The sequence below is a fragment of the Sporothrix schenckii genome, assembly GCF_000961545.1.
Source record: "Sporothrix schenckii 1099-18 chromosome Unknown Cont43, whole genome shotgun sequence".
NCBI classification, from domain to species: domain Eukaryota; kingdom Fungi; phylum Ascomycota; class Sordariomycetes; order Ophiostomatales; family Ophiostomataceae; genus Sporothrix; species Sporothrix schenckii.
Genome location: NW_015971144.1, coordinates 1,700,380 through 1,724,496, shown reverse-complemented (window position 1 = coordinate 1,724,496; position 24,117 = coordinate 1,700,380). Strand labels below are relative to the sequence as shown.

The 24,117-nt window shown below is 61.5% G+C and overlaps 8 protein-coding genes across 8 annotated transcripts; 2 read left to right on the top strand and 6 right to left on the bottom strand.

Annotated features, from left to right (window-relative positions):
- Positions 1-33: 33 nt before the first annotated feature.
- Positions 34-2,226, bottom strand: SPSK_02294 (uncharacterized protein; the record flags this gene model as incomplete). Its single annotated transcript, XM_016729166.1, has 3 exons — positions 34-1,023; positions 1,080-1,112; positions 1,213-2,226. 3 exons carry the CDS (start codon positions 2,224-2,226, stop codon positions 34-36), a joined length of 2,037 nt encoding a protein of 678 aa, XP_016589299.1.
- Positions 2,227-3,321: 1,095 nt separating this feature from the next.
- On the bottom strand, positions 3,322-4,674 carry SPSK_02527 (HUS1 checkpoint protein; the record flags this gene model as incomplete). Its single annotated transcript, XM_016729396.1, has 3 exons — positions 3,322-3,348; positions 3,429-4,564; positions 4,632-4,674. 3 exons carry the CDS (start codon positions 4,672-4,674, stop codon positions 3,322-3,324), a joined length of 1,206 nt encoding a protein of 401 aa, XP_016589298.1.
- Positions 4,675-5,270: 596 nt separating this feature from the next.
- On the bottom strand, positions 5,271-6,641 carry SPSK_02517 (uncharacterized protein; the record flags this gene model as incomplete). Its single annotated transcript, XM_016729386.1, has 1 exon — positions 5,271-6,641. The coding sequence occupies one exon, from the start codon at positions 6,639-6,641 to the stop codon at positions 5,271-5,273; it is 1,371 nt and encodes a 456-aa protein (XP_016589297.1).
- A 1,543-nt stretch (positions 6,642-8,184) lies between these two features.
- Positions 8,185-8,938, bottom strand: SPSK_02730 (uncharacterized protein; the record flags this gene model as incomplete). Its single annotated transcript, XM_016729597.1, has 2 exons — positions 8,185-8,239; positions 8,328-8,938. The coding sequence occupies 2 exons, from the start codon at positions 8,936-8,938 to the stop codon at positions 8,185-8,187; spliced, it is 666 nt and encodes a 221-aa protein (XP_016589296.1).
- Positions 8,939-11,642: 2,704 nt separating this feature from the next.
- SPSK_02136 (cytokinesis protein) lies at positions 11,643-17,144 on the top strand (the record flags this gene model as incomplete). The annotated part of the gene is made up of 1 exon (XM_016729013.1): positions 11,643-17,144. The coding sequence occupies one exon, from the start codon at positions 11,643-11,645 to the stop codon at positions 17,142-17,144; it is 5,502 nt and encodes a 1,833-aa protein (XP_016589295.1).
- Positions 17,145-17,507: 363 nt separating this feature from the next.
- SPSK_02703 (uncharacterized protein) lies at positions 17,508-18,360 on the bottom strand (the record flags this gene model as incomplete). The annotated part of the gene is made up of 2 exons (XM_016729570.1): positions 17,508-17,911; positions 17,940-18,360. The coding sequence occupies 2 exons, from the start codon at positions 18,358-18,360 to the stop codon at positions 17,508-17,510; spliced, it is 825 nt and encodes a 274-aa protein (XP_016589294.1).
- Positions 18,361-18,682: 322 nt separating this feature from the next.
- Positions 18,683-19,762, top strand: SPSK_02616 (mediator of RNA polymerase II transcription subunit 6; the record flags this gene model as incomplete). The annotated part of the gene is made up of 1 exon (XM_016729484.1): positions 18,683-19,762. The coding sequence occupies one exon, from the start codon at positions 18,683-18,685 to the stop codon at positions 19,760-19,762; it is 1,080 nt and encodes a 359-aa protein (XP_016589293.1).
- Positions 19,763-20,015: 253 nt separating this feature from the next.
- On the bottom strand, positions 20,016-23,948 carry SPSK_02162 (ATP-dependent RNA helicase DHX37/DHR1; the record flags this gene model as incomplete). The annotated part of the gene is made up of 1 exon (XM_016729039.1): positions 20,016-23,948. The coding sequence occupies one exon, from the start codon at positions 23,946-23,948 to the stop codon at positions 20,016-20,018; it is 3,933 nt and encodes a 1,310-aa protein (XP_016589292.1).
- Between the last annotated feature and the right edge of the window lie 169 nt (positions 23,949-24,117).

Genomic DNA, 24,117 nt, shown 5'->3' with positions numbered 1-24,117 from the left:
CTGCAATATTTCCTTAACAGCCTATATGTCTTCTCACGCCTTGTTCTCTGCAATTTCGGCCTGCAGCCAGGCAGGCAGGGCCGGCGGCGACCCCCAGCCGTCCAGGAACGACTCGACGGCCACGCGCGGCCCGGCAGGTTTGGCGTAGACTGCCGTCACGTACCAGGCCGTCTGGCCGCTCTGCAGCGTGTGCTGCAATGTGGGGATGACGGTGCGGCTGTGGATGAGGTTGGAGTTGGGCTCGGCATTGACGAGGTTGGCCTCGCGGGCCTTGGCGCCCGTTGCGCTGGCGGCCTCCAGCGCGCGAATCCCGACCGCACCGGCGTCGCGGCAGACGGCAAAGGCGCCCTCGTGGCCGCGGGCCCAGCCGTCGGGCGTCAGAGTGTCGTAGTTGCCGACAATCTTCGGCCGGGTGCCCTCGCCCGTAGCGGCGTCGTACAAGCCCAGGTAGCGGCCGTCCTGGGCGTTTTCGTTGTGGATCGCAAAGGCACCGTCGGCCGTCATGATGGCGCGGTCGGCCGGGCCTGCTTTAACGGCAATGCGGTGGATGCGGAGGTGCCAGTTGGGTGCGGCGTCGGTGGGCGGCACGAGAATGGTGCGCACCGTGACATCGGAAAACGGCGCCCACACGGAGACCAGCACGGGCCCGTCGTCGCGGGTCTCAATGGCCGCATACGACGACAGCCGGCGCGTCTTCCAGTACTCGCCACCATCGTCGGAGAAGCCGAGTTGGGAGGCCAGGGCGTATTGTTCGAGGGTAAACAGACCGGGCGGCACGGAGTAGCCGAACGCGCTGCTGTAGGCGAAGCCGCCGTACTTGGCGTGGGTGCCCTTCATGGGGTAGCTGCAGGCCTGGCCCGACGAGAGCAGCATGCAGTGGCCGCCGTGGTTGCTCATAATGTGACCCGGGTGGACCAGCGGCTTGACGAGCGGCAGCGAAGGCCAGTGGTCCTCCTCGGCCGACGTCCAGAACGGGTGTGTCTCGGGGACGGCAAGGCAGATGAACGCAAGGCACGCCCAGTACTACACTGTTAGTGGGGTATGCTGGTAAAGGGACACGTTTCGGGGGAAGAACGTACCGGACTGCCCGGGCTGTTGTAATTTTCGGCTATCTATGAATAGTTAGGACAGAATCTCACACATGACCATAACCATGGCGGACAAGTGGAGGACAAATGGAGGACAAAAGGAGGACAAATAGAGGCCACGTACATACATGTTGGGATACGAGTACCCAACAGTCAGCGTGCCCGACGAACTCCACATGTCGTTTTGCGTCTGCCAGTACCGCAGATGCCGCAGGACGATGCCCTTGACCTTGCCCCACGTCAGCGGCGCCGGCAGCTCGACGTCGGCGTACGCCAACGCACCCCAAAAGGACACCATGGCGAAGCGGTAGCCCACGCTGCGGCCAAAGGGAATCGATCGCCCCTCGGCGTCGTAGTAATGGGCCAGGTCGAGGGCGCACTCTTGCGCGCGCCGCTTGAACTCGGCCGCGTGCTCCGGATCGTCGTCGCCGGCAAGCTTGGCGTACAGCAGCTGCAAAAATTGTATGGCAAACGACGACGAGTAGTAGTCCATCTGGTGGACGTCGCCGGGCCCGTCGTTGGACCAGCCGCCGCCGCGGTAAAAGGTGTCGAGGTGGCGGATGTCGCTCTCGAGGCGCGCCTGCGAGAACGCGCCGCCGTTCGTCTTGAGGCCGAGGTTGGCAAACACGCGGAACCACAGCCAGTTGGTGTCGGGCATGGTCTTCTCGTTGACCGAATGGCCGAGCCAGGCTTCCAGGTTGGCACGCGCGCGGGCGTCCAACGCGTTCCAGAACACGGGCGCCACCGCCAGCGCAAAGCCCAGCGGACACATCTCAACCATGCGCTGGTCGTTGTCGTGCGCGAACCCCCAGAACTCGGGGCTCTCCGGGTCCGTGCCGGCTTTCAGGCCGTCGACCCACCACTGCGTGCCGCGGTAGTCGCCGCCGCCGGCAAGCAGACACGCAAGTCCCCAGAGCGGGCGGCTGAAGCCCTCCACCTCGGACGCAGTCTGGTCGAAGCGGACGGCCGTGCCGCCGGGACAGCGGATGCGGGCTTTGGTGGGCGAGAAAAACGGCTCCAGCGGATCGAGCAGGGCGCGCAGCAGCGCTTGGACGGAGGCGCGGTCGCCTTTGCTCAGGTCAACCTGGCCAAAAGGGTGGATGGCATTGTAGCCGAGGACGAGGCCGGTCTGCGACATTGTGGAGGAGAAATGAGGGGTGTGACAAGTACACAGCAACGGTGGTTTGAGAGGAGAGGGAGACGGACAAGACGAGACGAGACTTGGCGGAGACGTCGAGGGTTCACGGCAAGTGGACAAGTTAATGGGGCGAGAGACAGAGTCACAGGCAACACGGCTTTACAGCCGTTTCGAGAACGATCCCACCGGTGTACCGTGTCCCGAAAACGGATGTGGACGTTGTGGCGGGATAGACAGAGCAGAACTGAAACACACGGCAGAGTGAGAATGTAAGTTGCCTAAGAAGTTTGCAGAAGTCGCAAAAAGGCAAAAGGTAAAAGACAAAAAGACAACAGACATTTCACATTAATGCCATATCTCGCTCGACGACATATCCCGGCGTGTGGGATTTATGTGCCAGCCATGACCTGTAGACGCTTTGCACATTACCCGGCAGAGTTGGGGTTTCTTGTGGATCATTCCAGATCGGGGGAGCTCGTTTGTCGTCCCCATCTCCCGTCTTCTTTGGTGTCATTCTGTTGTTTTCCTAGGAGCGCCGTGTCTCAGAGGTGATCTGATTGGCGGCTAAATTATACTCCATCGCTGGTAGCCTGTGAAGGCCGTCGAGCAGGCGGGTCGACGCCAAATCAGGCCAGTCCCGCGAGCTAGTTGTGCCTGCATATCGTGGGCATAAGGGCATAAGGCGGTAGTGGTGAAGGTTGAGCTTGAAGAGAGAGACTTGACAACAAAATGGAGAGACACAAGGACGATGTGGGGAAAAGTGGATCTGTACCACCTGCCGGCCGTTGTCGCCCTGGTTCGGGGCAGTAGCGGCCGGGCAAGGAAGCAGCACTTGGCAAGTCCGTTCCGTCTCTCGTCTGTTTATGTGAGGCAGTTACGGAGAAACGGGAGAAACGCTCACAAAACGCAGAAATACTGAACTGCGTAGTTTGGACCGTCGCTACAGTGGCCGTTTATATCTTGAAATGCCATTTGGTTTGTTGAAAAGTATTCCCCATTGAAATCATGTCAACGCCAGTTCGAACTCCTATAGAACCAGACAAATTCCCTCGCCGTCCCAACGCCTCAATAACGCAAATGCAGTCGTCCCTCGCATCATGTGCTGTACGACGACACGTAGTACTGGAAACACGCGTTGGTTAGCAAAGACAATGGTCCCGTTCGCATGATGCGAGGACCGTCGAGGGCGCAACAAAACGTACCGTAATCGAGCTCGCCTCGTCTGGGTCGTCTGGGTCGTCTGGCTGTGACACGTACACGTGCAGGATCAGCGCCGTGCCGTCCACCACGCACGCAATCACGCGCCCGTCCAGGCGGCCCACGCTCAGCACCCGGCTCCAGTCGCGGCCGTCCACGCGCACCGTCGCAAACTTGTCCGGCCCGGCCTCGCGGTACCGTGTGCTGGGGTGCTCTTCGAGCGGCACCGGCAGCGCGTCCTCGTTCATCCGCGGGTTTTCGAGGTCGTTCCACACCGTCTCGACGCTGAGCGTGTCCGTCACAAGCCGCAGCCGCAGCATGCCGTACATGTTGGCGCTGATCTCCAGTTTCGGTCCGGCACCGCCGCCGCCGCCGGTGTTGTTGCTCATTCCGCCACCACCACCACCACCACCACCAGCCGTAGACGAGAATGCGACAGGCGCCAGCCCAAGACCACTGCTGCTGCCGCCGCCGCCGCCGCCCGATGTCGTGTGTGCCAGCTTCGTGAAGCGGTCCGAGACGGCCTTGAGCTGCAGGAGCGGTGGCAGCACAATGTTGACGTCGGACTCGGGCACCGCAGGTTCGATGACGTTGTTCATGGCCTGCGGCGAAATCACCCGCACCGGCATGTCCTGCACCACGACCTTTTCGCGCTCGCGCTTGGCCAGCAGGTCCAGTGTCTCGTCGCGCCCGCTGGTGGCGGCGTCGTCAAAGGTGCTGCCAAACGTGCTCTCCCGGAAACGCTGGTGTGCACCAGACGCACCGCCGCCGCCGCCGCCGCCGCCCTGGCCAATCGGCCCAAACCCAAAGGCGCCGAGCCCGCGCGGGTTGGTCACGGTATGGATCGTCATGGACAGCGTCGGCACATTGTCGCGCTTGGTGAGCCGCAGCACGGCGTCGGTGCTGTTGAGCGCCGACCGCAGGGCGCGCTGTAGGGACGCGAGCGTAATCTCGAGGTCGATGGCGTTGCCGGCGTTGAGCGACTGCAGCAAGAAATGGGCGTCCGGGTCAAAGAAGAAGTCGCGCGCAAACGTCGACCAGACCTGTGACCCCCGGTCCGGGATCACAATAAAGCGGACCAGATCATCCTCCAGGTGGACCCAGACGATCTTGTCGAGAGCACTGAGGGCGGCGACCAGTTCTGGCGAGGTTAGGTGGAAAGGACGAGACAGCTGGAGGCAAGGGGTGGGTTCAGCACGGGAACTCACTTGTAAACGTCCGGATGTTCCGCAGCTCCGCCCTGAACTTCATCGTGTCGGCAAGGCAGCTGATGTCGGGGGCACAGGGGCTGTCGATGCGGCGTCGCTGTATCGTATCTGCTGTCCGACCGAGAGCCTCGAAGCGAGTCGGACGCGTTGGAAAAATGTCGCGACAATGGAGCACGCTGGGAAATGCGGGGCGAATCTGTCCAGGGCGTCTTCAACGCAGGAATGGACCACTAACAAGCAAATTACCTTGTTAGGAAGCGCTGTCTAGCCATGCCCCACAGAGAAAGCTGGGAAGCCTCATGTCAAGGCATCAAGCTGTGTCGAGCGAGGCTTGCAATTTGATGTCACAAAGTAAAACAAACCGAAAAGTCGTTTTTTTGAAGAGAGATATATATATATATTCGCTGATGAAATAAATGATAATAAAAAGCCGTATTAGAAAGATATATGTCTGCTCAACTTGAAAAGTGGTACGCAACTTGAAAAAAAAAAGGAAAAAAAAGGAAATAATAAAAGGAGAGCCAAGATTTTGCTACTGCAAAAAATGAACAAGAAAACGAAAAGGTAAAAGAAAGCTCAAAGCATTGGAATAAACACGCGCCAAGCAAAATAAAAAAGAATCAAACGAGGACATAGGGCTTAGTGTTGTCCCCAAATACTAGGGTTGTTTTGCGGCACATCCATGGCTGGATCGGACTTTGGTGGTTGTTGTGCCCACCACGGCCCAAAGTCCATGTCGTGTGCCTCTTTGCACGCCTCCACGTACGCATCAACTGTCTGTTTCTCGTCCGCGGTGGGCTGTGCGTATCTGTGTCGATTGTTGCCGATATGCGCGCGGATCGCGCGATACGCAGTGTGGCTGTGGTGCGTCAAGTGCTTCGCACCCGTGACGACGAGTTTCTTGCCGGGAATTCGACTCGGGCGGTCACGAGGGTCCATGTCATGAACCCTCAGCCTGAGAAGGTGGCGATTATATTCGATTCCCATGTAACAGAAGGCACACGGAATTTCCAGATTCACAGTCTCTGGATAGGCCATGGTCATGAACATTGGCATCCGATTTGGACTCCTGCGGATAATCCGGACCATGAGATCATAGTCATCGAACTCGACCAATGAGAAGGGTTCGTCCGGTGCAACAACCGGGGCTGCAGCCGGTGGTGTCGGCTGCGCTTCGGGTTGCTGAGCTGGTTGTGCTGCATCAGGTTCAGCTGGTGCAACCTCGACAGCGAGTGTTGGTACATGTTGTTGCTGAGGTGCAGCCACAATTGCGGGTGGTGCGATATTCTCTGCCTCTGGTGCCGCCACTGGCTCTTGCACGACGTCCGCTTCGTCGTTGTTGTCCGGACCGGGTTCGTCTGGAGGGGGTCGTTGGATGCCACCCGGAGACGACGGGACATGCTGAGCAGCAACTCGAGCGTCGTTCTTTGCTTCCGCTTGGCCTGGCCCCTGACCCTCCTGGTTGTCGTCTGCATTGTTCCGGTCGATGGCCTTGTTGTCGCTCTCGTTGTCGATGCTGTGAGGCTCATTGGCCTGGCCAAGGGGCAGGGCCTCATCGACTTCCTGTACGTGTGGTGCTTCCTGCTCAACAACAGGCGCTCTAGGCTTTGGGCTGCCCGGAACTCGGTCATCACCTATCTGAATGTCGGTCGGGTCTGACACTGGAGGGCGCGTACGTCGGGGCAAAGTCGGGTGGCCACAGCTATGCAGCATCGGGCTTTTGCAATAAGGACAGGAAGGACTTGGGCCGGTGCCAAGCCAGGCCTTTACGCAGTAACTGCCGAAACGGTGACCGCATGGAAGAATCGACCATGACTCGACAGAGCCATCGACGGCGGGCAAGCCAACAACCTCGAGGCAAATGGGACAAGGTTCAGTCGGCGTGGGAGTGTCCTCTGACTGTCGTGGCTTTGGTTGGTTGGCTCTGAGGTCGCCGCGTGAGCTACCGCCCTTGGCATGCAGCTTTGGCAGCGTACCGTAGCGGTTGCGTATGTGGCTGAATGTAGGCATTTTGTGTAGACGTATATGTGGTTTGAGAGCTGTAGATGTAGATGTAGCTATGGTGTGGAGATGCGAGTAGATCGGTGGTAGACAGCATTGATGCCGTCTTTTCTCGTGTCGTCGTTAGACCTGGTCGACGTTAAGACGTGTAAGTCGACTAGTCGATGGTTACCCACAGGGCTTGAGATATGGAGCCAACGGCCAGGCTAGAATGTAAAGTATCGGGCAGCGCAACGAGAGACGGGAGTAAAAGTAACGCGGCGCCGGGGAGGGGCGAAGCTCAATTATGCGACCGCCGGAATGGGAGCACAAGGACCTGTCGTGGCAGAGCTTGTCTTGCGGAAAGCCTTGTACACAGGTGGTGTGGAGCACCACACGTGTGTGTCGAAACGGGGGAAGATTGTGATTCCGTACGCTATGTGTATGAGGAAAATGAGGAAAGGAGGAACACAAGAGAAAGAAGAGTTGGAGGGATTAAAGAGACAGAAGGAATGACAATAAAGTAGGAAAGAGCAGATGATACGACGGACGGAATCGGGGAAGCTACGAGTCTGGCCGCTTGAGTCGACCGGGGCAGGCACCACCCACTTATCTGCGCAGTTGTCAGCCTTGTCGCAACGCCCACGGCTGTGGCTCTTCGACCGAGTACGAGATGCAATGTTCGTATCGCACCACGCGCCCTATCCGTCTTCCCAGTGTAGCTTTTATTTTAGTTTCCTATTTTTGAGAATTTTCAAGTCCTGGACCGGACGCCGACCGGCGACCATCGCCGTGCCCGTCTGTCGCCTTGTAGGACTGCCTGCGCGATTCTGCCCACACAAGGCGCGTCTGCCTAACGGGAGGTGCGAGCAAAGAACCCCCTCAGCTGGCATGCACACAAATGTGCGTGATTTGACGAGAGAGCTGCTTGCTTTGTTGGGGGGAGGAACGACGGCCAGTCAGAGTGCGCCGTAACAGACACACGCCAGGAAGGAAGTGTGTGGAAGCAACAGGCTGCCGTGTCCCGTTGAGTCAAAGATAGAGATGCGGACACGATGAATGCAGGCCTGCAGGGATGCGCCTGGGTGTGCGGTGCATGTGTTCGTGCTGGTGCGTTGCCGTATCGAGTTTCGTTTGTTGCACCTCAGGCCGCCGTCCATTTTGTTCCCAGGTGTAAGTCGTACTATTCTGCTTGTGGTCCAAAACAATCGCCTTTTTTCATGGTCTCACGCTATGCCATTTGCAGCCGTTCTACATCTCGCCTCTGGGCTGCCTGTGTTTTTGCGTTATGTTTAGTGCAAACGTCAGCATTGTCTCTCATATATGGCTTGCTTTACGGCACGGCCTGCACATGTTTCTGATGATGAGTAAAGGTATGCATGCAATAGAAGAACGTCTAAACTTTGAAATCAGGTAACCCCGCCCAGTTAAAACTACAGTCGCTGGAATGGCTGAAAATGCTTGTCCAAATATATGTCGGGGGGCGTGGTGATACAGCAAACAAACAGCAAGGGAAATAATACAAAAGAGACGTCTCGGGGCCTCTCCCCGTTCTGCCACTGCCCACAAAGGCCTATCGCCTCGGCGGCTCGTCATCGTCGCTGTCGTCCATGAAGCCCTGTTCCAGCCTGTACGCGTTAGTAGGTACACACGCATTCGGTATACACAACGAGAGACCCTCTTCGCAACGTGAGACCCACAAGAGGGTCAACCTACTCTCTGCTGAGTCGTGGCGCATCGTAGACGGCCGCACCGCCTCGTGGCAGCTCGTGTTGCCGGCGGCCCGCGCCGCTGTTGGCCCGCATCGTGCCGAGCTCCTCGCCGACCTCGCCGAGCTCAATGCCGCGCGCCGGGTCGTGCAGGTGGAGGCTCAGCTCCTCGTCGTCGGACAGCAGCTCGTCGCTGCGCAGGCTGTTGTCCCGGCTGTGGCTGCCGCCCGCGCGACTGGGGCTGTTCCGTCGACCGAAGAGGCCGCGCAAACGGCCCCCAATTCCGGTGTCGCCGCCGTTGGCGGCTACGCGGTCGCGCCACGAGGTGGTGGTTGTGGCTCGCGAGAAAAAGTGGCTCACAGACGCCTGCATGCGGTCGCGCAGCGAGAGCGTCTGGCTCGAGAGAGTGTCGATGGGCAGGTAGTGGCTGTAGCGGTTGCGGTAGTGCTGCCAGATGGGGACGATGACAAAGGAGAAGAGGACGAAGACGAGGAGGGCGATGATGGCGGGAAGGAAGAGGGTCTGCAGAAGACGAGGAGAGGTTAGACACGGCATACGCATGGGGTGGTCGACATGATCGCGGACACATACCTTGACGACTGATAATGTAGCACCCATTTTGGCAACATGTACTCGTCAACGGGCAGAAGGTAGAAGCGCCAGAAGCCGGGAGCCGGAAGGCGAAACACCGAGTCGGGATGCGCAAGGCGCAAGGCGCCCGAGATATACGCGGTGCCAAGTGATCTGAGGATGCCGTCAAAGACGACGCCGGGGAGGGGGAAGCGTCTTGGTTGGCAGATTCGTGAAAGGGAAGCCCCTGTCGAGTATGCCCCTGGGTGCAGCCCTTCTTCGTTGAAGGCCGTGTGAGGTCGACACGCTATCGTCGTGGTCGAGTTGAGGTTGTCGGCGCAGAGACAGAAGTCGATCCGAGACGAAGTATTATCTTACGATGCTTTGTGGCAAGGCCAGGACCGCTGTGGCCTAGCTAATTACACTGTAGGCTATCCGGACCGCACATAAGCCACTGACAAGCCACTTTTGGAAGGTGAGCCTCAGACGGCCGGCCATATTGACTTGGACCAAATGAGTCCCAACGTCTGTATAACAACAGAGCACGGAACTCTTTTCGGTTGTGAATTTCTTTTGAATTTTTGCAGATTAATACGAACCTCTCAATGTATGCCGTCATCGCCGGAACGGTCAGAGGTCCGCACGCAGCGCACACAGCACACACAGCAATATACAATGGGCGGAAGCTGGTCTGGAATTGACACGTGATCTCCAATTGGAGTATTGAAGACCGTACGACTTACGACTCCCTGAATCTGGCTGTTCGTCACCCTCCCTCTCAACCTTTTCGTCGACATTGATGTCCAGTACTCCATACTCCGTACTCCGTCGTGTTTCCCGCCCTTTCGGACCCCTTTTACGACGATCCCAAATACTGGGGAATGTGTGCCTGCCCAACGGCTGATCCAAAAGCCAAAGCCTGGCCGTTAGCGCTGAGAGCTAGCGCTGCCCACTGCTTCTCATAATCGTATGTTAAGGGGCCATCATTGGTGGTGGGCATTCTCTGTATGGCCCTTTTGGCGGGGTATGTTGGTGCTATTTGGGGGGCAGCTTTGATTAGGTGCAATTTTACAGCGTCACCGACCCCGAGAACAGCAGGCATAGGTGTGTTGCCGGCCCGCCACGGTGCTACGCGACTACGCTTAATACGAGCATCACTAAGATACGGCATACAGAACGCAGTAAAAACAGTGTCCGGCTTTGTATATTAACACTGTCTCTAGCGAGGGACAAACGCAGCAAAAAGACCATCGCAATTTCACGGCCATTGATGTCTGCGAAGCCGAAGCACAATTCTAGACAGAGTATTTCGTACTGACGTGCGATTGTAACAGAGACCGAACGTCACAAAGTAATCAACACGCTTTGCTGCGGCAACCTTTTCAGATAGAGTGTGTCACAAGCCCAGCTATTTATGCAGGGCGGGCTGCATGCTATCTTACAAACGTGCACTTTTAACCGTCCAGGGGAGGGCCTGTGAGAGGCTGGGCCCCTGTAGTGCCGGTATTCTGGGCCATTGCACAAGCTGACTTGCCATAGCCTAGGGGACGTCACATTGCTTCACACTGTATGCAGCTTGCGTAGAAACGGCAAGTATGGCCTGTTTAGGACTAGCGCGAAGCACGGGCAGCTGCTGCTCAGTTCGGAAAACCGCCCCTGATGGGCCCGTGTTCAGGGGGAAGGCACGACGAACGCTGCAAAAGGAAAGACCGAGAGAGACGAAAAGAAGAAAAGAAGGGAAAGAAGGAGACAGAAAGAAGAAGCTGCTACCCACTCGAGCCACTCTGTAACTGCCCTCCAAAGGCAAAAGATGCACGCCAGGTCCGCCAGGACGTCAGGGGTTTGAGATGTGCTAATCCTGTTTCAGCCCATCACCTCCACCCGTCGAGACACCGTGCCAGAAACGAACCCAGGAGGGCGTGCCATGAGAGGCCGAGCAGACAGAAGACTGGCGTAACGACTGTCAGCACTCTGTACTTTTTTTTGCACACCACAGGCGACTCTGCGGCCGACGACTGCCAAGGAGACGAAGGCGAAGGCGAAAGAAAACAAACGAGGAGAAGAAAACAAACAACGACAATCGACGAGAAGACGACGGGCGAAAGACCAGCAGACAAGAGACAAACGATAAACGACAAACGAAGAGAAAGGGGGGAGACAACGCCCCCGACGTATGCGACGACCCTGTCCGACTGCAGCGTGGCGGACTGGCGACGCGACGGACAGAGGAGCCAAGAGTGCGTTTCTGCATTTGTTATCTGTTTCGAAACATCACGACTTTTGCCATCGTCTCGACGACGACTGCCTGGGCCACCCGCCTCGACAGATTGACACCGGCAGACCAGCAGACCAGAAGCAGACGATAGACACACCCTGCGGCACGGCGTCTGGCTGCCAGGACGGTATGTAAGATGACTACGACGTACTCCATATCTCGACCAGAAGCCACCGTCTGGACGACTCCTCCGCCCCTGTCAACTCATGCTAAATCGTTGTTTATGCAGACCGAAACCACCCCTGGCCCTCGCCTGCTCGCCCCAAGGGACCATGATGCGATCCGCCCGTCGCCTGAGACAGCACCGCATCCAGTGACGACGGCCGCAACAGAGCAGCTGAACGCTCTACGAACCGGCAAAAATCGAGCAGCCGCAACAAGGCAGCGAGCATCGATCACACAGGCTCCACTGCCTGGGCCACAAACACAGAGAGACACAGAGACACATAGACACACGCCCTCCCCCAGACAGCCGCCATGTCCGACAAACAGTCCAGACAGTCGTCTGGCGGCAAGTCCTTCTTCTCGCGCGTCAAGCACAAGTCCGACCGCCGCAACACAAACGGCGACGAAGGCAGGTTCCTCGGCCCCCTCGACTTTGACGCCGCCGGCCAGACCGGCTCCCGCACCTCGCGCCACTCCCACAACCGCGACTCTGTCATCTCCCTCGACCGCCCCACCTCCCCCGAAGCCGGCATCAATATGATGGCCGGTGTCATGACCTCCATCCCCTACGAAAACGTCACCGCCGACCGGCGCTCCCCCATCGCCGTCGACTACCTCCCCAAGAACGGCGCGCCCCCGGGCAGCAGCTACGGCCAGCCCCCCAGCACAGGCCGCGAACCACTGCCGCACCAGCTCAACAAAGCCACGAGCGACTTCCACCAGTACCCATCCTTTGACCCGTCCTCCACGACGGCCGCTGCCGCCATGGCCGCCTCCATGTACGGCGCCGCACCCGCCGCCGGCAGCGCGGCTCACCTGTCGAGCAGCCAGCTGTCGGGGCCGCGGCCGCCGCCAGGGCAAGGCGGCAACGTCACCATGGCCTCGACCGGCCGCCAGACCCAGCTGCAGCAATGGGGGCCGCCGCGAGAGAGCGCCGCCTTTCAGAGCGGCTCGCACAACTCGCGATACAACTCGTACCAGACAACATCCGGGGGCCGCAGCTCGACCGACCACGCCAGCATCTTTTCCGCGCTGCCGAGCGCCTCCTCACAAAGCTCCTATGCGTCCCACCGCGAGTCCAATCGCCTGAGCAAGTTTCCCTCGGGCCCGGGGGGTGCCACCGGGTCTGCCGGGATGCCGTCGCACGATGGCTTTAATTTGTCGAAACCCGAAGACGACGTGGTCATTGAGCAAATGTTCCTCGCCCTCATGCAGAAGCGCGGCTGGCTCAACCTGCCCGAGCAGGCCCGCCGCCAGATGATCGCCTACCCGCCCCTCAAGAAGTGGACGCTGATCTATCAGGACCGTCTGAGTGAGTGGCAGGGCGAGCAGCGCCGCCGCCAGACCGCCCGCCCCGGCCAGTACCAGAACGTCGACGTCACCACCTACTCGGACGAGGAGGGCTCGCCGGAGTGGTACGTCCGCAAGATCATGGAGAACAGCCTCGATGCCAAAAACTTGGCCAGCCTCGAGGTCAACCTGCGCACCCAGCAGATCGGCTGGGTCAAGCGCTTCATCGAGTGCCAGGGCCAGGTCGCCCTCACCAATGTCCTGCTGAAGCTCAACCGCAAGAGCGCCCGCGGGCCCGCCGCGCCCGCGGACGTGCCGCGCGGCGAAAAGGAGCTTGACCGCGAGTACGACTTGGTCAAGTGCCTCAAGGCCCTCATGAACAACATGTTTGGCGCCGACGACGCCCTCGCCCACCAGCAGGTCCTCGTGGCCCTGACCATGTCGCTCATCTCGCCGCGCCTGTCCACGCGGAAACTGGTCAGCGAGGTCCTGACCTTTCTGTGCCACTGGGACAACGGCAACGGCCACGTCAAGGTCATCCAGGCCATGGACAACGTCAAGAGCGCCCACGGCGAGACGGGCCGCTTCGACGCCTGGATGCGCATCATCGAGGTCACCGTCGACGGCCGCGGCAAGATGGGCAGCATGGTCGGTGCGAGCGAAGAGGTCCGCAGCGGCGGCATCGGCATGGAGAACCTGCTGATGGAGTACTCCGTCGCCACGCTCATGCTCATCAACATGCTGGTCGACGCCCCCGAGCGCGACCTGCAGCTGCGCCTGCACATCCGCGCCCAGTTCATTGCCTGCGGCATCAAGCGCGTCCTCACCAAGATGGAGGCCTTCCAGTACGACCTCATCGACAAGCAGGTCGAGCGCTTCCGCAGCAACGAGGCCATTGACTACGAGGACATGCTGGAGCGCGAGAACAGCAGCATCAAGGACAACGTCGAGGGCGACCTCAAGGACCTCAACGACCCCGTCCAGATTGTCGACGCCATCCAGAACCGCCTCAAGGGCTCGCGCACCCAGGACTACTTTGTCTCTGCTCTGCAGCACCTGCTGCTCATGCGCGACAGCGACGGCGAGGAGCGCCTGCGCATGTTCCAGCTCGTCGACGCCATGCTGAGCTACGTCGCCATGGACCGCCGCCTGCCGGACATGGACCTGAAGCAGAGCCTCAACTTTAGCGTCCAGAGTCTGCTGGACAAGCTGCACACGGACTCCGAGGCCCGCCAGGCGCTCGACGAAGCGCTGGAAGCGCGCCAGATTGCCGAGGCGGCCATGGCCGAGCGCGACGAGATGCGCGGCCGGCTCGAGCTGGGCGCCGACGGCCTGGTCGCCAAGATGCAGCGCCAGCTGGACGAGCAGACCCGGTTCATCGACGCCCAGCGCCGCCAGGCCGAGGCCCTCAAGGCCGAAATCGACAGCGTCCAGACCCTCCGCGCCAAGGAGGCCCAGCGCAACGAGCTCGAGACCCGCGAGCTCTACCTCATGCTGCGCGACGCCCAGGACGTCGCTGCCTCCAACGCTGCCCAGTCCAAAGCCGGCGCCGCCGCCGTCCTCGCTACGGGCGGCACCGTCAGCAAGAGCCAACTGGCCGACGACGACCCGGTCCACATGCAGGGCATCCTCGACCGCGAGAAGCTCATGGACCGCCTGCGGATGCAGATCGAGCGCCAAAAGACCCAGTTCAAGCTGGAAGGCCGCGTCTGGGGCGACGCCGTCGGGCCGTCCGATCGCCTGCGCGCCCTCCGCGAAGAGATGGAGGGCTACGGCGGCGACGAGGGTATTCCTGGCAGCCTGTTGGGTGTCGACGGCGGCGGTTCGGCCGCCATGTCAACCAACAGCGTGCTCGGCAGCGTCAACCGGCAGACCAGGATTGGCCGCAAGCCCATTGGCGGCGGCGGCGGCGGCGGCGGTGTTCCTCCCAACGCGGGCGGTTCGCACTTTGACGAAGACGACGAAGGTACCGGGGAAGATGGCGAGGTGATCTACGAAAAGCCGCGCATTGTCGAGATGCGCCGCCCTGTCATGGACTCGAAGCAGCAGACCGGCCTCTTGAACGAGATTGTCGGCAAAGTCAAGCGGTACGACGGCAGCGACTCAGAGGACGGCGACGGCGTTACGACAGGGCCGTCGCATCCCAGCCTCGAGTCCCAGTCGCCCATCACGCCACATGACGGCGATGCGCCCAAGATCCAGATCACTGGCGCGTCGCCCAACAACCGTGCAGGCGGACCACCACCGCCGCCGCCGCCACCACCGCCTCCCGGTGGCATGCTCCCCGGTGCTCCACCACCCCCACCACCCCCTCCACCTCCCCCTGGCGGTGCGCTCCCGGGCGCTCCGCCCCCACCGCCACCGCCCCCGCCGCCTCCTCCACCGGGCGGGATTCGCCTTCCGGGCGCGCCACCACCAGCGGACGGCGCAACCGCACCACCTCCTCCACCACCGCCTCCTGCTGGCGGGATTGGTGGCATGCCTCCGCCGCCACCGGTGGCACCCCCCATGCCTGCACCAGGCTCCATGTCGGGTCACTTCTTGTCGAAGCAGCCCACGTTTGAGCCCGTGCAGCCAACGGTTGGCCTGCCCGTGGTGCGGCCCAAGAAGAAGCTCAAGGCGTTCCACTGGGAGAAGGTGGACGAGACGGTGACGACGCACTGGGCGGCGCACGCGCCGTCGGCGGAGGAGCGCGAGGAGAAGTACATGGAGCTGAGCCGCAAGGGCATCCTGGACGAGGTGGAGAAGCTGTTCATGGCCAAGGAGATCAAGCTGCTGGGGCAGGGTACGAATAAGAAGGACGACAAGAAGCAGATTATTTCCACCGACCTGCGCAAGGCGTTTGAGATTGCGTTTGCCAAGTTTTCGCAGCAGTCGGTCGACAAGGTGGTGCAGATGATTATCCACTGCGACCGCGAGGTGCTGGACAACCAGGTGGTGATGGACTTTTTGCAAAAGGACGACCTCTGCAACATCCCCGACAACGTGGCCAAGCAGCTAGCACCGTACAGCAAAGACTGGACGGGGCCCAAGGTGTCGGAGGACACGCGCGAGATGGACCCGGCGGAGCTGACACGGCAGGACCAGATCTATCTGCTGACAGCGTACGAGCTGCACCACTACTGGAAGACGCGGATGCGGGCGCTGGCGCTGACGCGCAGCTTCGAGCCCGAGTACGACGAGATCATGGAGAGCATCCGGCAGGTGATGGAGGTGTCGGAGTCGATCCGCGACTCGGTGTCGCTGATGAACGTGCTGGGGCTGATCCTGGACATTGGCAACTACATGAACGACGCCAACAAGCAGGCGCGCGGCTTCAAGCTCAGCTCGCTGGCGCGGCTGGGCATGGTCAAGGACGACAAGAACGAGTCGACGCTGGCGGATCTGGTGGAGCGCATCGTGCGGCAGCAGTACCCGGAGTGGGAGTCGTTTGCGGCGGATATCTCGGGCGTCGTCACGGCGCAGAAGATCAACATTGAGCAGCTGCAGGCGGACGCGAAAAAGTACGTCCTCAACATCAACAGCGTGCAGCGCGCGTTTGACAGCGGCAACCTGTCGGACCCCAAGAAGTTCCACCCGCAGGACCGCGTCACGCAGGTGGTGCTGCCGATCATGAAGGAGGCGCGCCGCAAGGCGGAGCAGATGGAGCTGTACCTGGAGGAGATGATCCGTACGTACGACGACATCATGGCGTTCTACGGCGAGGACAGCCGCGACGAGAACGCGCGCCGCGACTTCTTTGCGAAGCTGGCGGCATTTATTGGCGAATGGCGCCGCTCGCGCGAAAAGAACATCCAGTACGAGGAGACGCGCCGGCGCAACGAGGCCAGCATGAAGCGCAAGCACGCGGCACAGCTCAAGCTCGGCGGCGGCGGCGGCGGCGGCATCGGTGGCGGCGGCGAGGGCGGCGCGCTGCCCAGCCCGTCCAGTGCGGGCGCCATGGACAGTCTGCTGGAGAAGCTGCGCGCCGCGGCACCGCAGACGCGCGACCAGCGCGACCGTCGGCGGCGCGCCCGCCTCAAGGACCGCCACCAGGTGCGCATCGCGTCGGGCCAAAAGATCCCCGACCTCAACGAGATCCCCGAAGCCGAGGCCAGCTTGCAGAGCGGGCGCGGCGGTCTCGAGTCGCCCACGTCGGGCGGCGAGGGCCCGCCGAGTGTCGGCAGCATGCTGAGCCCTGTCCTGGGCTCGCCCCGGCCCGATGGCAGCAGCGGCGACGGTGGTGGCGGCGACGAGGACGACGTGGCCGCGCGTGCGGCGCTCTTGCTGCAGGGCATGCGGGGCGACGACGACGACGACCTCGACGAGGAGAAGCGCGAGAGTCTCCGCAAAGCGCGGCGACAGACGGCCGAGGCCGAGCGGCAGTCCCGGCGCAGGCGGCGCGACAAGGCCCAGAGCGGCAGCGGCGGCATTGCCGCAGACAGCGCGCCGTCTGGCGAGGCGGCAGCCGAGGGCACGCCAGCCGTGCCGGAGGCCGTGCCGGAAGAAGGCACCGCCTCCGAAGCGACGGAAGAGCAGCAGTAGATGTGTCTGCTGCGGGTGGAACATGTGCATATGTATAATTAATATTCTGCCTTTTCCTGCGCGCGTTTTTTCCGTCTTTTCGTCTCCGTCTTGTATTGGGAGGTTTTCAGGCATAGAGACGGGAGTGAAACACTCGATCATGAGAGGTTGCTGGGGTGTCTTTTTTGGAATTTCCTGTTGATTTGTTGCAAAGTCGGCTCAAGAGGTGTCATTGCGTTGAATTTGTGTTGCTTTTTGTATGGCTTGTTTTATTTCTTGTACATACAGCCGTTGCCATCTGACATATTGTTCTCTTTACTCGGACTCGCAAATGAGCCTTGGGTATATTCTCGCAACTATGCAATCTATCCTACACAAAGTCCTCTAACGGCTATGTTCGTTGGTCGCGATATTTTCTGTCTCGATCTCTTCTTTCGTCTCTTCTGTCGTCGTCGCGGTGGCGCCGCCGCTCGCCGTCTCTGGGACTGCGACTCCGATCATGCCTCTGCTCATGACGTCGTGTACGGCTCCGACTCCGACTCCGGCTGCGAGGCCGCCTCGGCCTGCCATCTGCACGGTCTCGCGAGTCTCTAGGTGCTCTGTCGTCTCGGTCATGACGGTCACGTGACCTGCTTCGTCTCGGACGGCGATCGTGTTCGTGTTTCTCGTGCCTCGCACGTCTGTCCTGCGCCTCATGCCGGCTATGATCTCTCCGTCTGCCGCGGTGGCTGCGTTCACCCCTGTCGTGCCGGTCTCTGTCGTGTCGATCTCTGCCTCGCCGCCTGTCTCTGCCGTCTGTATCGGCGGACGACGAACCGGGCTGCGGCTGCGGCATGCGCGACGTGTTGGCCGGCACGGCAATCGAGTTGGCGCCTGTTCCTGCTGCTGGACCTACGGCTGCTCCGGGCCCGCCTCCGAGTCGCGTGCCGGGTGGCAAGCCCAGCGCACGGGCCATGGCCTCCTCCTCGGCCTCTTTGACGCGCCGCAGCTCGTCGCGCCGCGCCGCGGCGGCGGCATCGATGCCGTCTTCGCCACCTTGTTCGTCGCCGTCGTCACCCTGGCCCTCGCCCTCTTTGGCGTACCAGGTCAGATCGCGGCCTTGCTGCCAGCGGCCGACGGGTGCTTTGATGCTGTGGCCGAGATAGTGTTCGCGGCGGCTGGACTGGGCGACGTCGTCCCAGCTAAAGTTGACGCCGCCACGCGAGCCCTGCTTGCGGATGGTCGCGACGAGATCCATTGCGGCGATGGAGAATTCGCTGGGTGTTTGTTGTGATGGGTATGTTGTACGCTGTCGAAGGATGAAGGCCAAAGGTTGAGGTGACGTTTTTGTTCGGCAAGGCTGTGTATTACATAACCATAAAAATTAGCGTCGTTTGAGCTCCAGCGCGCCTTCCCCGCCAATGCACGACCGCAACTCCCCTAAACAGCTTTGGCGACGCACCAAGCAGGACGACAGTTCTTTTTGCTTCATTTTCTCACGTTGCACTCTGCCACACCCACCCTCTGACCTCCCCTTTTATGTGATTTTTTCCCCCCCTGGCCACACACCGTCACACGCAATGTCGTTCAAGATCGACGAGCTCCAATGGAGCGAGCCCGAGACCGCCAACGAGATGCAGGGCATCCACTCCAACTCGGTGCTCTACTACTTTATGCGCTCGCCCTACTTTGACAAGACGTCCAACAACAACACTGTCTACAACCAGGCGCTGCACAACCACAACATGTTCCCCGTGCTCGAGACGCGCGAGCGCTTCGAGGACTTCTTGCGCAGCATGTCGGGCGTCGAGTACATTGTGCACCAGGCGCCGGCCGAGATGGCGCCCGGGACGGGCACGGGCGTCTGGGTGATCCGCAAGCAGCTGCGGCGCAAGCGCAACGACGGGCAGCCGGACGACCTGACGGTGTACGCCGACTACTTTGTGGTCGGGTACAACATCTACCAGGCGCCGACGCTGGCGGACGTGCTGTCGTCGCGCATCACGTCGATGGCCGTCGCGCTGGGCAAGGCGTTTCCGGCCATGAACAGCATGCAGACGTGGTCGCCGGCCGAGGGGCACTACTACGAGACGACGGGCAAGGCGGTGGCGGCGGCGGCGGCGGCGGGCGAAGACGGGCTTGTGGAGAATCAGGCGTTGCGAGACGAGCCAGACGACGAGGATCAGGGCGTGGAGGAGGACGAGGAGGAGGACGAGGAGGAGGACGAGGAGGAGGACGACGAGGACGACGACTCAGACGAAGATGCCATGGATGTCGACAAAACGGAAACGACCACCCGAGACAAGGGCGCCCATGACGACGCGGACAGCGAAGACGACGCGGACGACGACATGCTCGATCCGCGGCTGGCCGAAGAGTCGTACGCCATCCACATGATGTACGGCGGCGAATACATGGACGAGCAGCCCATCTCCGGCCGGCCAGGTGACTTCCACATTGCGCTGGCGGGCGGCGGACGGAGTGCCGTCGGCGGTGCAGCAGGGGCGGCGCGCGGAAAGGCAACGGCGGACGCGGCAGACGCGACCAAGGACGGCACAGGCAGCGGCAAGGCGACGCCGAAAGACGGCAAGGAGGCCCAAAAGTCGGGGGCCGCCACGCCCAAGCCAAAGCGGCGAAAGTCCAAAGGAGCAGCGGCATAGCGGCGCGGCAAGGGCTGTGTGAACAATGGGTGTCTTGTGTCTTTCGTTGTTCTTTTCTAGCAAGGCGTCAGGGTGGGTAGCATAACATGAATTCATGGCCATACATTTGGATAGGATAGAACCTGCGTTGCATTTCGTCAAACGCTCTTACAATGTCGCTCTGGCGTTTTATTTCCTGTGATGCATTTACTCTCTACGTTCTTCAAGGCGCTTCGTCGTTTCTGCCCTCCGTGTCGATGCCTCTGGCCGCGTGCTACTTCCCTACCATCTCCCAGCCCTGCCCCGGCACCTTGCGCTGCCGCACTTTAATGGCCGGCAACGGCCAGCCCATGCCGCCGACGCCGCTGCCGTCGTCCGCCTGCAGCGTCGGCACCACCCAGCACTCGCGCTCGCGGCCGTCGTCGGACCGGAACGTCTCCTTGATGGGCTTGCCGTACGCGAGCAGCGGCGTCCCCTGGAGCAGGCTGGCCAGCTGGAGGCCCGAAATGTCCGTCAGCGCCCGCATGCGCACCTTGGGCAGCGACACCGCCGCGTCCATGTCCGGGCTGGGCGCGGTGCGCTGCAGGTGCGAGTAGACAACGTACTGCGGGCACTCGGCGACGGTCATGTGGGCGAGCGGCGACGACGGGTGGATGTAGACAAACTCGGTCCGCGACGCGTGGCCCCCGCCGCTGGCACCGCCATCGGACGGCACCGGGAACAGCGTGCGGTACGGCACCTCGATGGCCCGGCGCGGCTTGTGGACAGCGCCGCCCGCGTTGGTGTACTGCGGCGGATTCGGCGACAGATCGGCCCGCAGGGCAATGTTCTCGGGAAAGCCGGCCGCGACCATCTGCTTGAGCAGCCGGATCTGCACGTCCGTCGGCCGCGGCAGCTGCTCCTGGTACGTCAGGTTGGCGGCGGCGTGCACGGGCACGTTGGTGCGCAGCAGGTTGGTGATTTGGCGGCGCATCTTCTGGACCTCGCGCAGCGCCTTGTAGTGCACAAAGTGGCCCCGGCACCAGGCCTCCGTCGGCTCGTGCGAGAACTCGCCCACGACCTGCAGCAGCTTGAGCGCGTCCGACTTGTCGTCGAGCGACGTGAACTGCCGGTGCACCTTGCGGAAGAGCTCGGCCGTCCGCCGGCGCGCCTCGTCCTGCCGAATGTCCTCTTGCGTCCGAACACGGGGCTTCGTCGTCTCGGCGTCGCTGTCGGCATGCTCGCCGTCCTCCTCCCTGTCCGCCGGCGACTTGGCCGTCGCCGACGCTGCGGGAATGGCATTGTTGGGCCGCACAAACACCTCGTCCGCCGACAGGGCCGCCACCAGCGCAATCACGTAGTGGATGCAGCCGCCCGGGTGGCCGACCATCAGGATCTTGGCAAACCGCGGCGACAGCGGAAACGCGCTCATCAGCTGGCCCAGCGGCGTAATCGCGCGGCGGCGGCCCGCGGCGTCGTCGTCCGTCTTGCTAGCCGCCGAGAGGTACATCAGCAGCCGCTCGGCGCGCAGGATGCTGCCCGTGTCCGGCGGCGTCGGGAACGGGAACGCGCTGATGCTGGGCACGTGCATCGACTTGAGCTGCAGCACGACGCCTTCAATGGGCATCCGCAGAATCTCGGGCTCGGCAAACTCGGCAAAGTTCTCCTCGTAGACGGCCGACGAGTACAGCCGGTAGCAGTGGCCCGGTCCCGTGCGGCCGGCACGACCGCTGCGCTGGCTCGCGCTGGCCTTGCTGATCCAGCCCACCTCGAAGCTCTGCACGCCCGTCTGCTTGTTGAACGTGCGCGCCTTGGCGCGGCCGCAGTCGAAGACGTAGCGCACGCCCGGAATCGTCAGACTCGTCTCGGCGATGTTGGTGGCCAGGATGATCTGCCGCGCGCCGTCGGGCGCGTCTTGGAACACGCGCTGCTGGTCTTTGGTGGACAGCTTGGAGAAGAGCGGCAGGATCTGTACGTTCTTGGGGCCAGAGCCTGCCGTCTCGCCCTCGTCCGGCACAAACTCCTCCTCGCCGCCGTCGTCGTCATCGGCGTCGTCGTCGTCTTCGTTGTCTTTGTCGTAATCGTCCTCCTCGTCGTCCTCGCCGTCCAGATGCTTGGCGTCTTTTCCGTTCTCGTCGCCCAGGCCGCCGCCAAACTCAATGTCCTCCGTCTCGTACGCCATCTCCGACGTCGACAGCCGCACCTTGGGGCCCGTGGCCGTGTGCACGCCGTCAATGGCCAGCCGCAGCTGCTTGGCCAGCCGCTGGATCTCGTCTTCGCCCGTCAAAAACACCAAGAAGCCGCCCGGCGGCAACTTGCGGTGGCCGCGCACAATCTTGCGGAAGGCCTCCGCGACGTAGTCGTGGTGCGTGTGCTGCGCAAAGTGCACCGTCACGGGGTACTGGCGGCCCTCGACGTGGACCATGCGCGGGGGCTCCGCAAAGAGCGCGCGGTTCTTGGCGAAGTCGGCCACCTGCAGCGTGGCAGACATGATGACAATTTTCAGTGGCTTCAGCGGCTTGGTGCTCGTGTCGTCGGTGTCGTCGGCGTGCCGCGCATTCATCTCGGCCCGGATCGTGTTGACGCGGCTGACAATGCCAATCAGCACGTCCGTGTTGATGCTGCGCTCGTGTGCCTCGTCGATCAGCACGGCCGAGTAGCTGCGCAGCGCAACGTCCTCGCTCAGCTCGCGCAGCAGCACGCCGTCCGTCATAAATTTGATCGCCGTGCTGCTCGACACGCTGCTCTCGAACCGGATCTGGTACGCCACCGCCTTGCCGTGCTCGGGGCCCAGCTCCTCGGCCACGCGCCGCGCCATGCTGACGGCCGCCACACGACGCGGCTGCGTCACGCCGATCATGCCCGGGTACTCGGACGCCGCGTGGCCGAAACCCGCCTCGTACAGGAACTGCGGCACCTGCGTGGTCTTGCCGGAGCCCGTGCCGCCCGACAGGATGACAATGTCGTGCTCGTGGATGGCCTCGACGATCTGCTGTTCCTCGGCGACGACGGGCAGTTCCATGCGCTGCTTCTCGACCTCGGGCGTCCGAGACACGTCCACGTGGAAAGCCCTGCGGTCGAGGCGCTGGGTGGGCTGCAGGCTGGCGGGCAGTGGCTCGGCCTCGACAGGTCGTGGTTCGAAGTCGTGGACGACGGGGAACTCGTACGTCGTGGTCGTCTCGCCCGTGGCGCCTTTGAAACCGAGTGCCTCGTTGCGCTGTGCTTGCGCCCAAGCTTTGAAGGCTGAGGGACGGGTCTCTTCAGGGTCCGAGCTGCCTTCGCTGTCGTCGTCGTCGTCGTCGTCGTCGCTGTCGTCTTCATCCTCGTCCTGCGAACTCTCCTCATCATCGTCGTCATCGCCATCCTCCTCCTCCTCGTATCCCTTTGTCTCCTTGTCATCGTCCGACAGTCCACCCCACTCCTCTCCACTGTGGTCGATGGCTGCACCGTCGTCCTCGCTCTCATCCTCGCTCTCTCTGTCCCGTCGTGTTATGGTAAAAGTCGGCTGCGGCTGCTTGACCGTTTCCACGTTGAATTTGGACTTGACGCCACCGCGCTTCTTGCGCTTCTTGAGGATCGGCCGCCCGTCGTCGTCGAGGTCGAGCGGTCGCTTGAGGCCCGAGCCAACCGCAAATCCGGAGCCGAACAGCGAGCTGCCGGTCGACAGTGCTGGAGCTGGTGCTGGAGCAGGTGCTGCACTCGCCCCGGTCCCAATTTTGGCCATTGGTACGTCCTTCTCCTCATCGTCCTCCTCTTCATTATCACTGTCGCTTTCGTCGCTATCCCCGCCTTGCCGAACGACACTCCGCTGCTTCGCCTGTTCGGCCCGCCGCCGCTTCTTGCCCTTGCCCAGGTCCCGGCTGCTCTCGAAAATGGCCGGGTCCACGCTGTGTGCCGCCAGTTTTTCGTTGAGCGCGCGGCTCTCGTCTTTGCGCAGTTTTGTCTCAATGTACTTTTCCAGCCGCTTCGCCTTTTTCGCGCTCATCTGCGTGGCCTGGCCCGCACGCAGCTCCGCACGCAGCTGCGCCTTTTTCTCGTTGCGGGCCCGCTGCTCTTCGGGTACGATGGTGGTGGCATTGCTGTCCACCACGTCGGTGGCCCGCGTCCGCGTCCGCGAGCCGTCGCCCGTTCTGTCACCGGCATTGGCGCGTTCGTCGGCCTCCCGGGCCTCGCGCGCCCGGGCCTTGTGCTTGCGCTGCCGCGGCACGAATTTCTTTGCTGCTGGCATAGTTGTGTGTTGTTTTCAAAAGGGGTAATTTTGTGAATTTTATTATGCAGGGCGAAAGAGTGAAAGGCGTCTCGACTTCGCCTTATGCCGTGCTCTCAATCATGATGTAGATTCGTCGTGAGATTGTGTCGACCACCTTTGGTCAAAATAGGGGCCAAAATGAGGATAT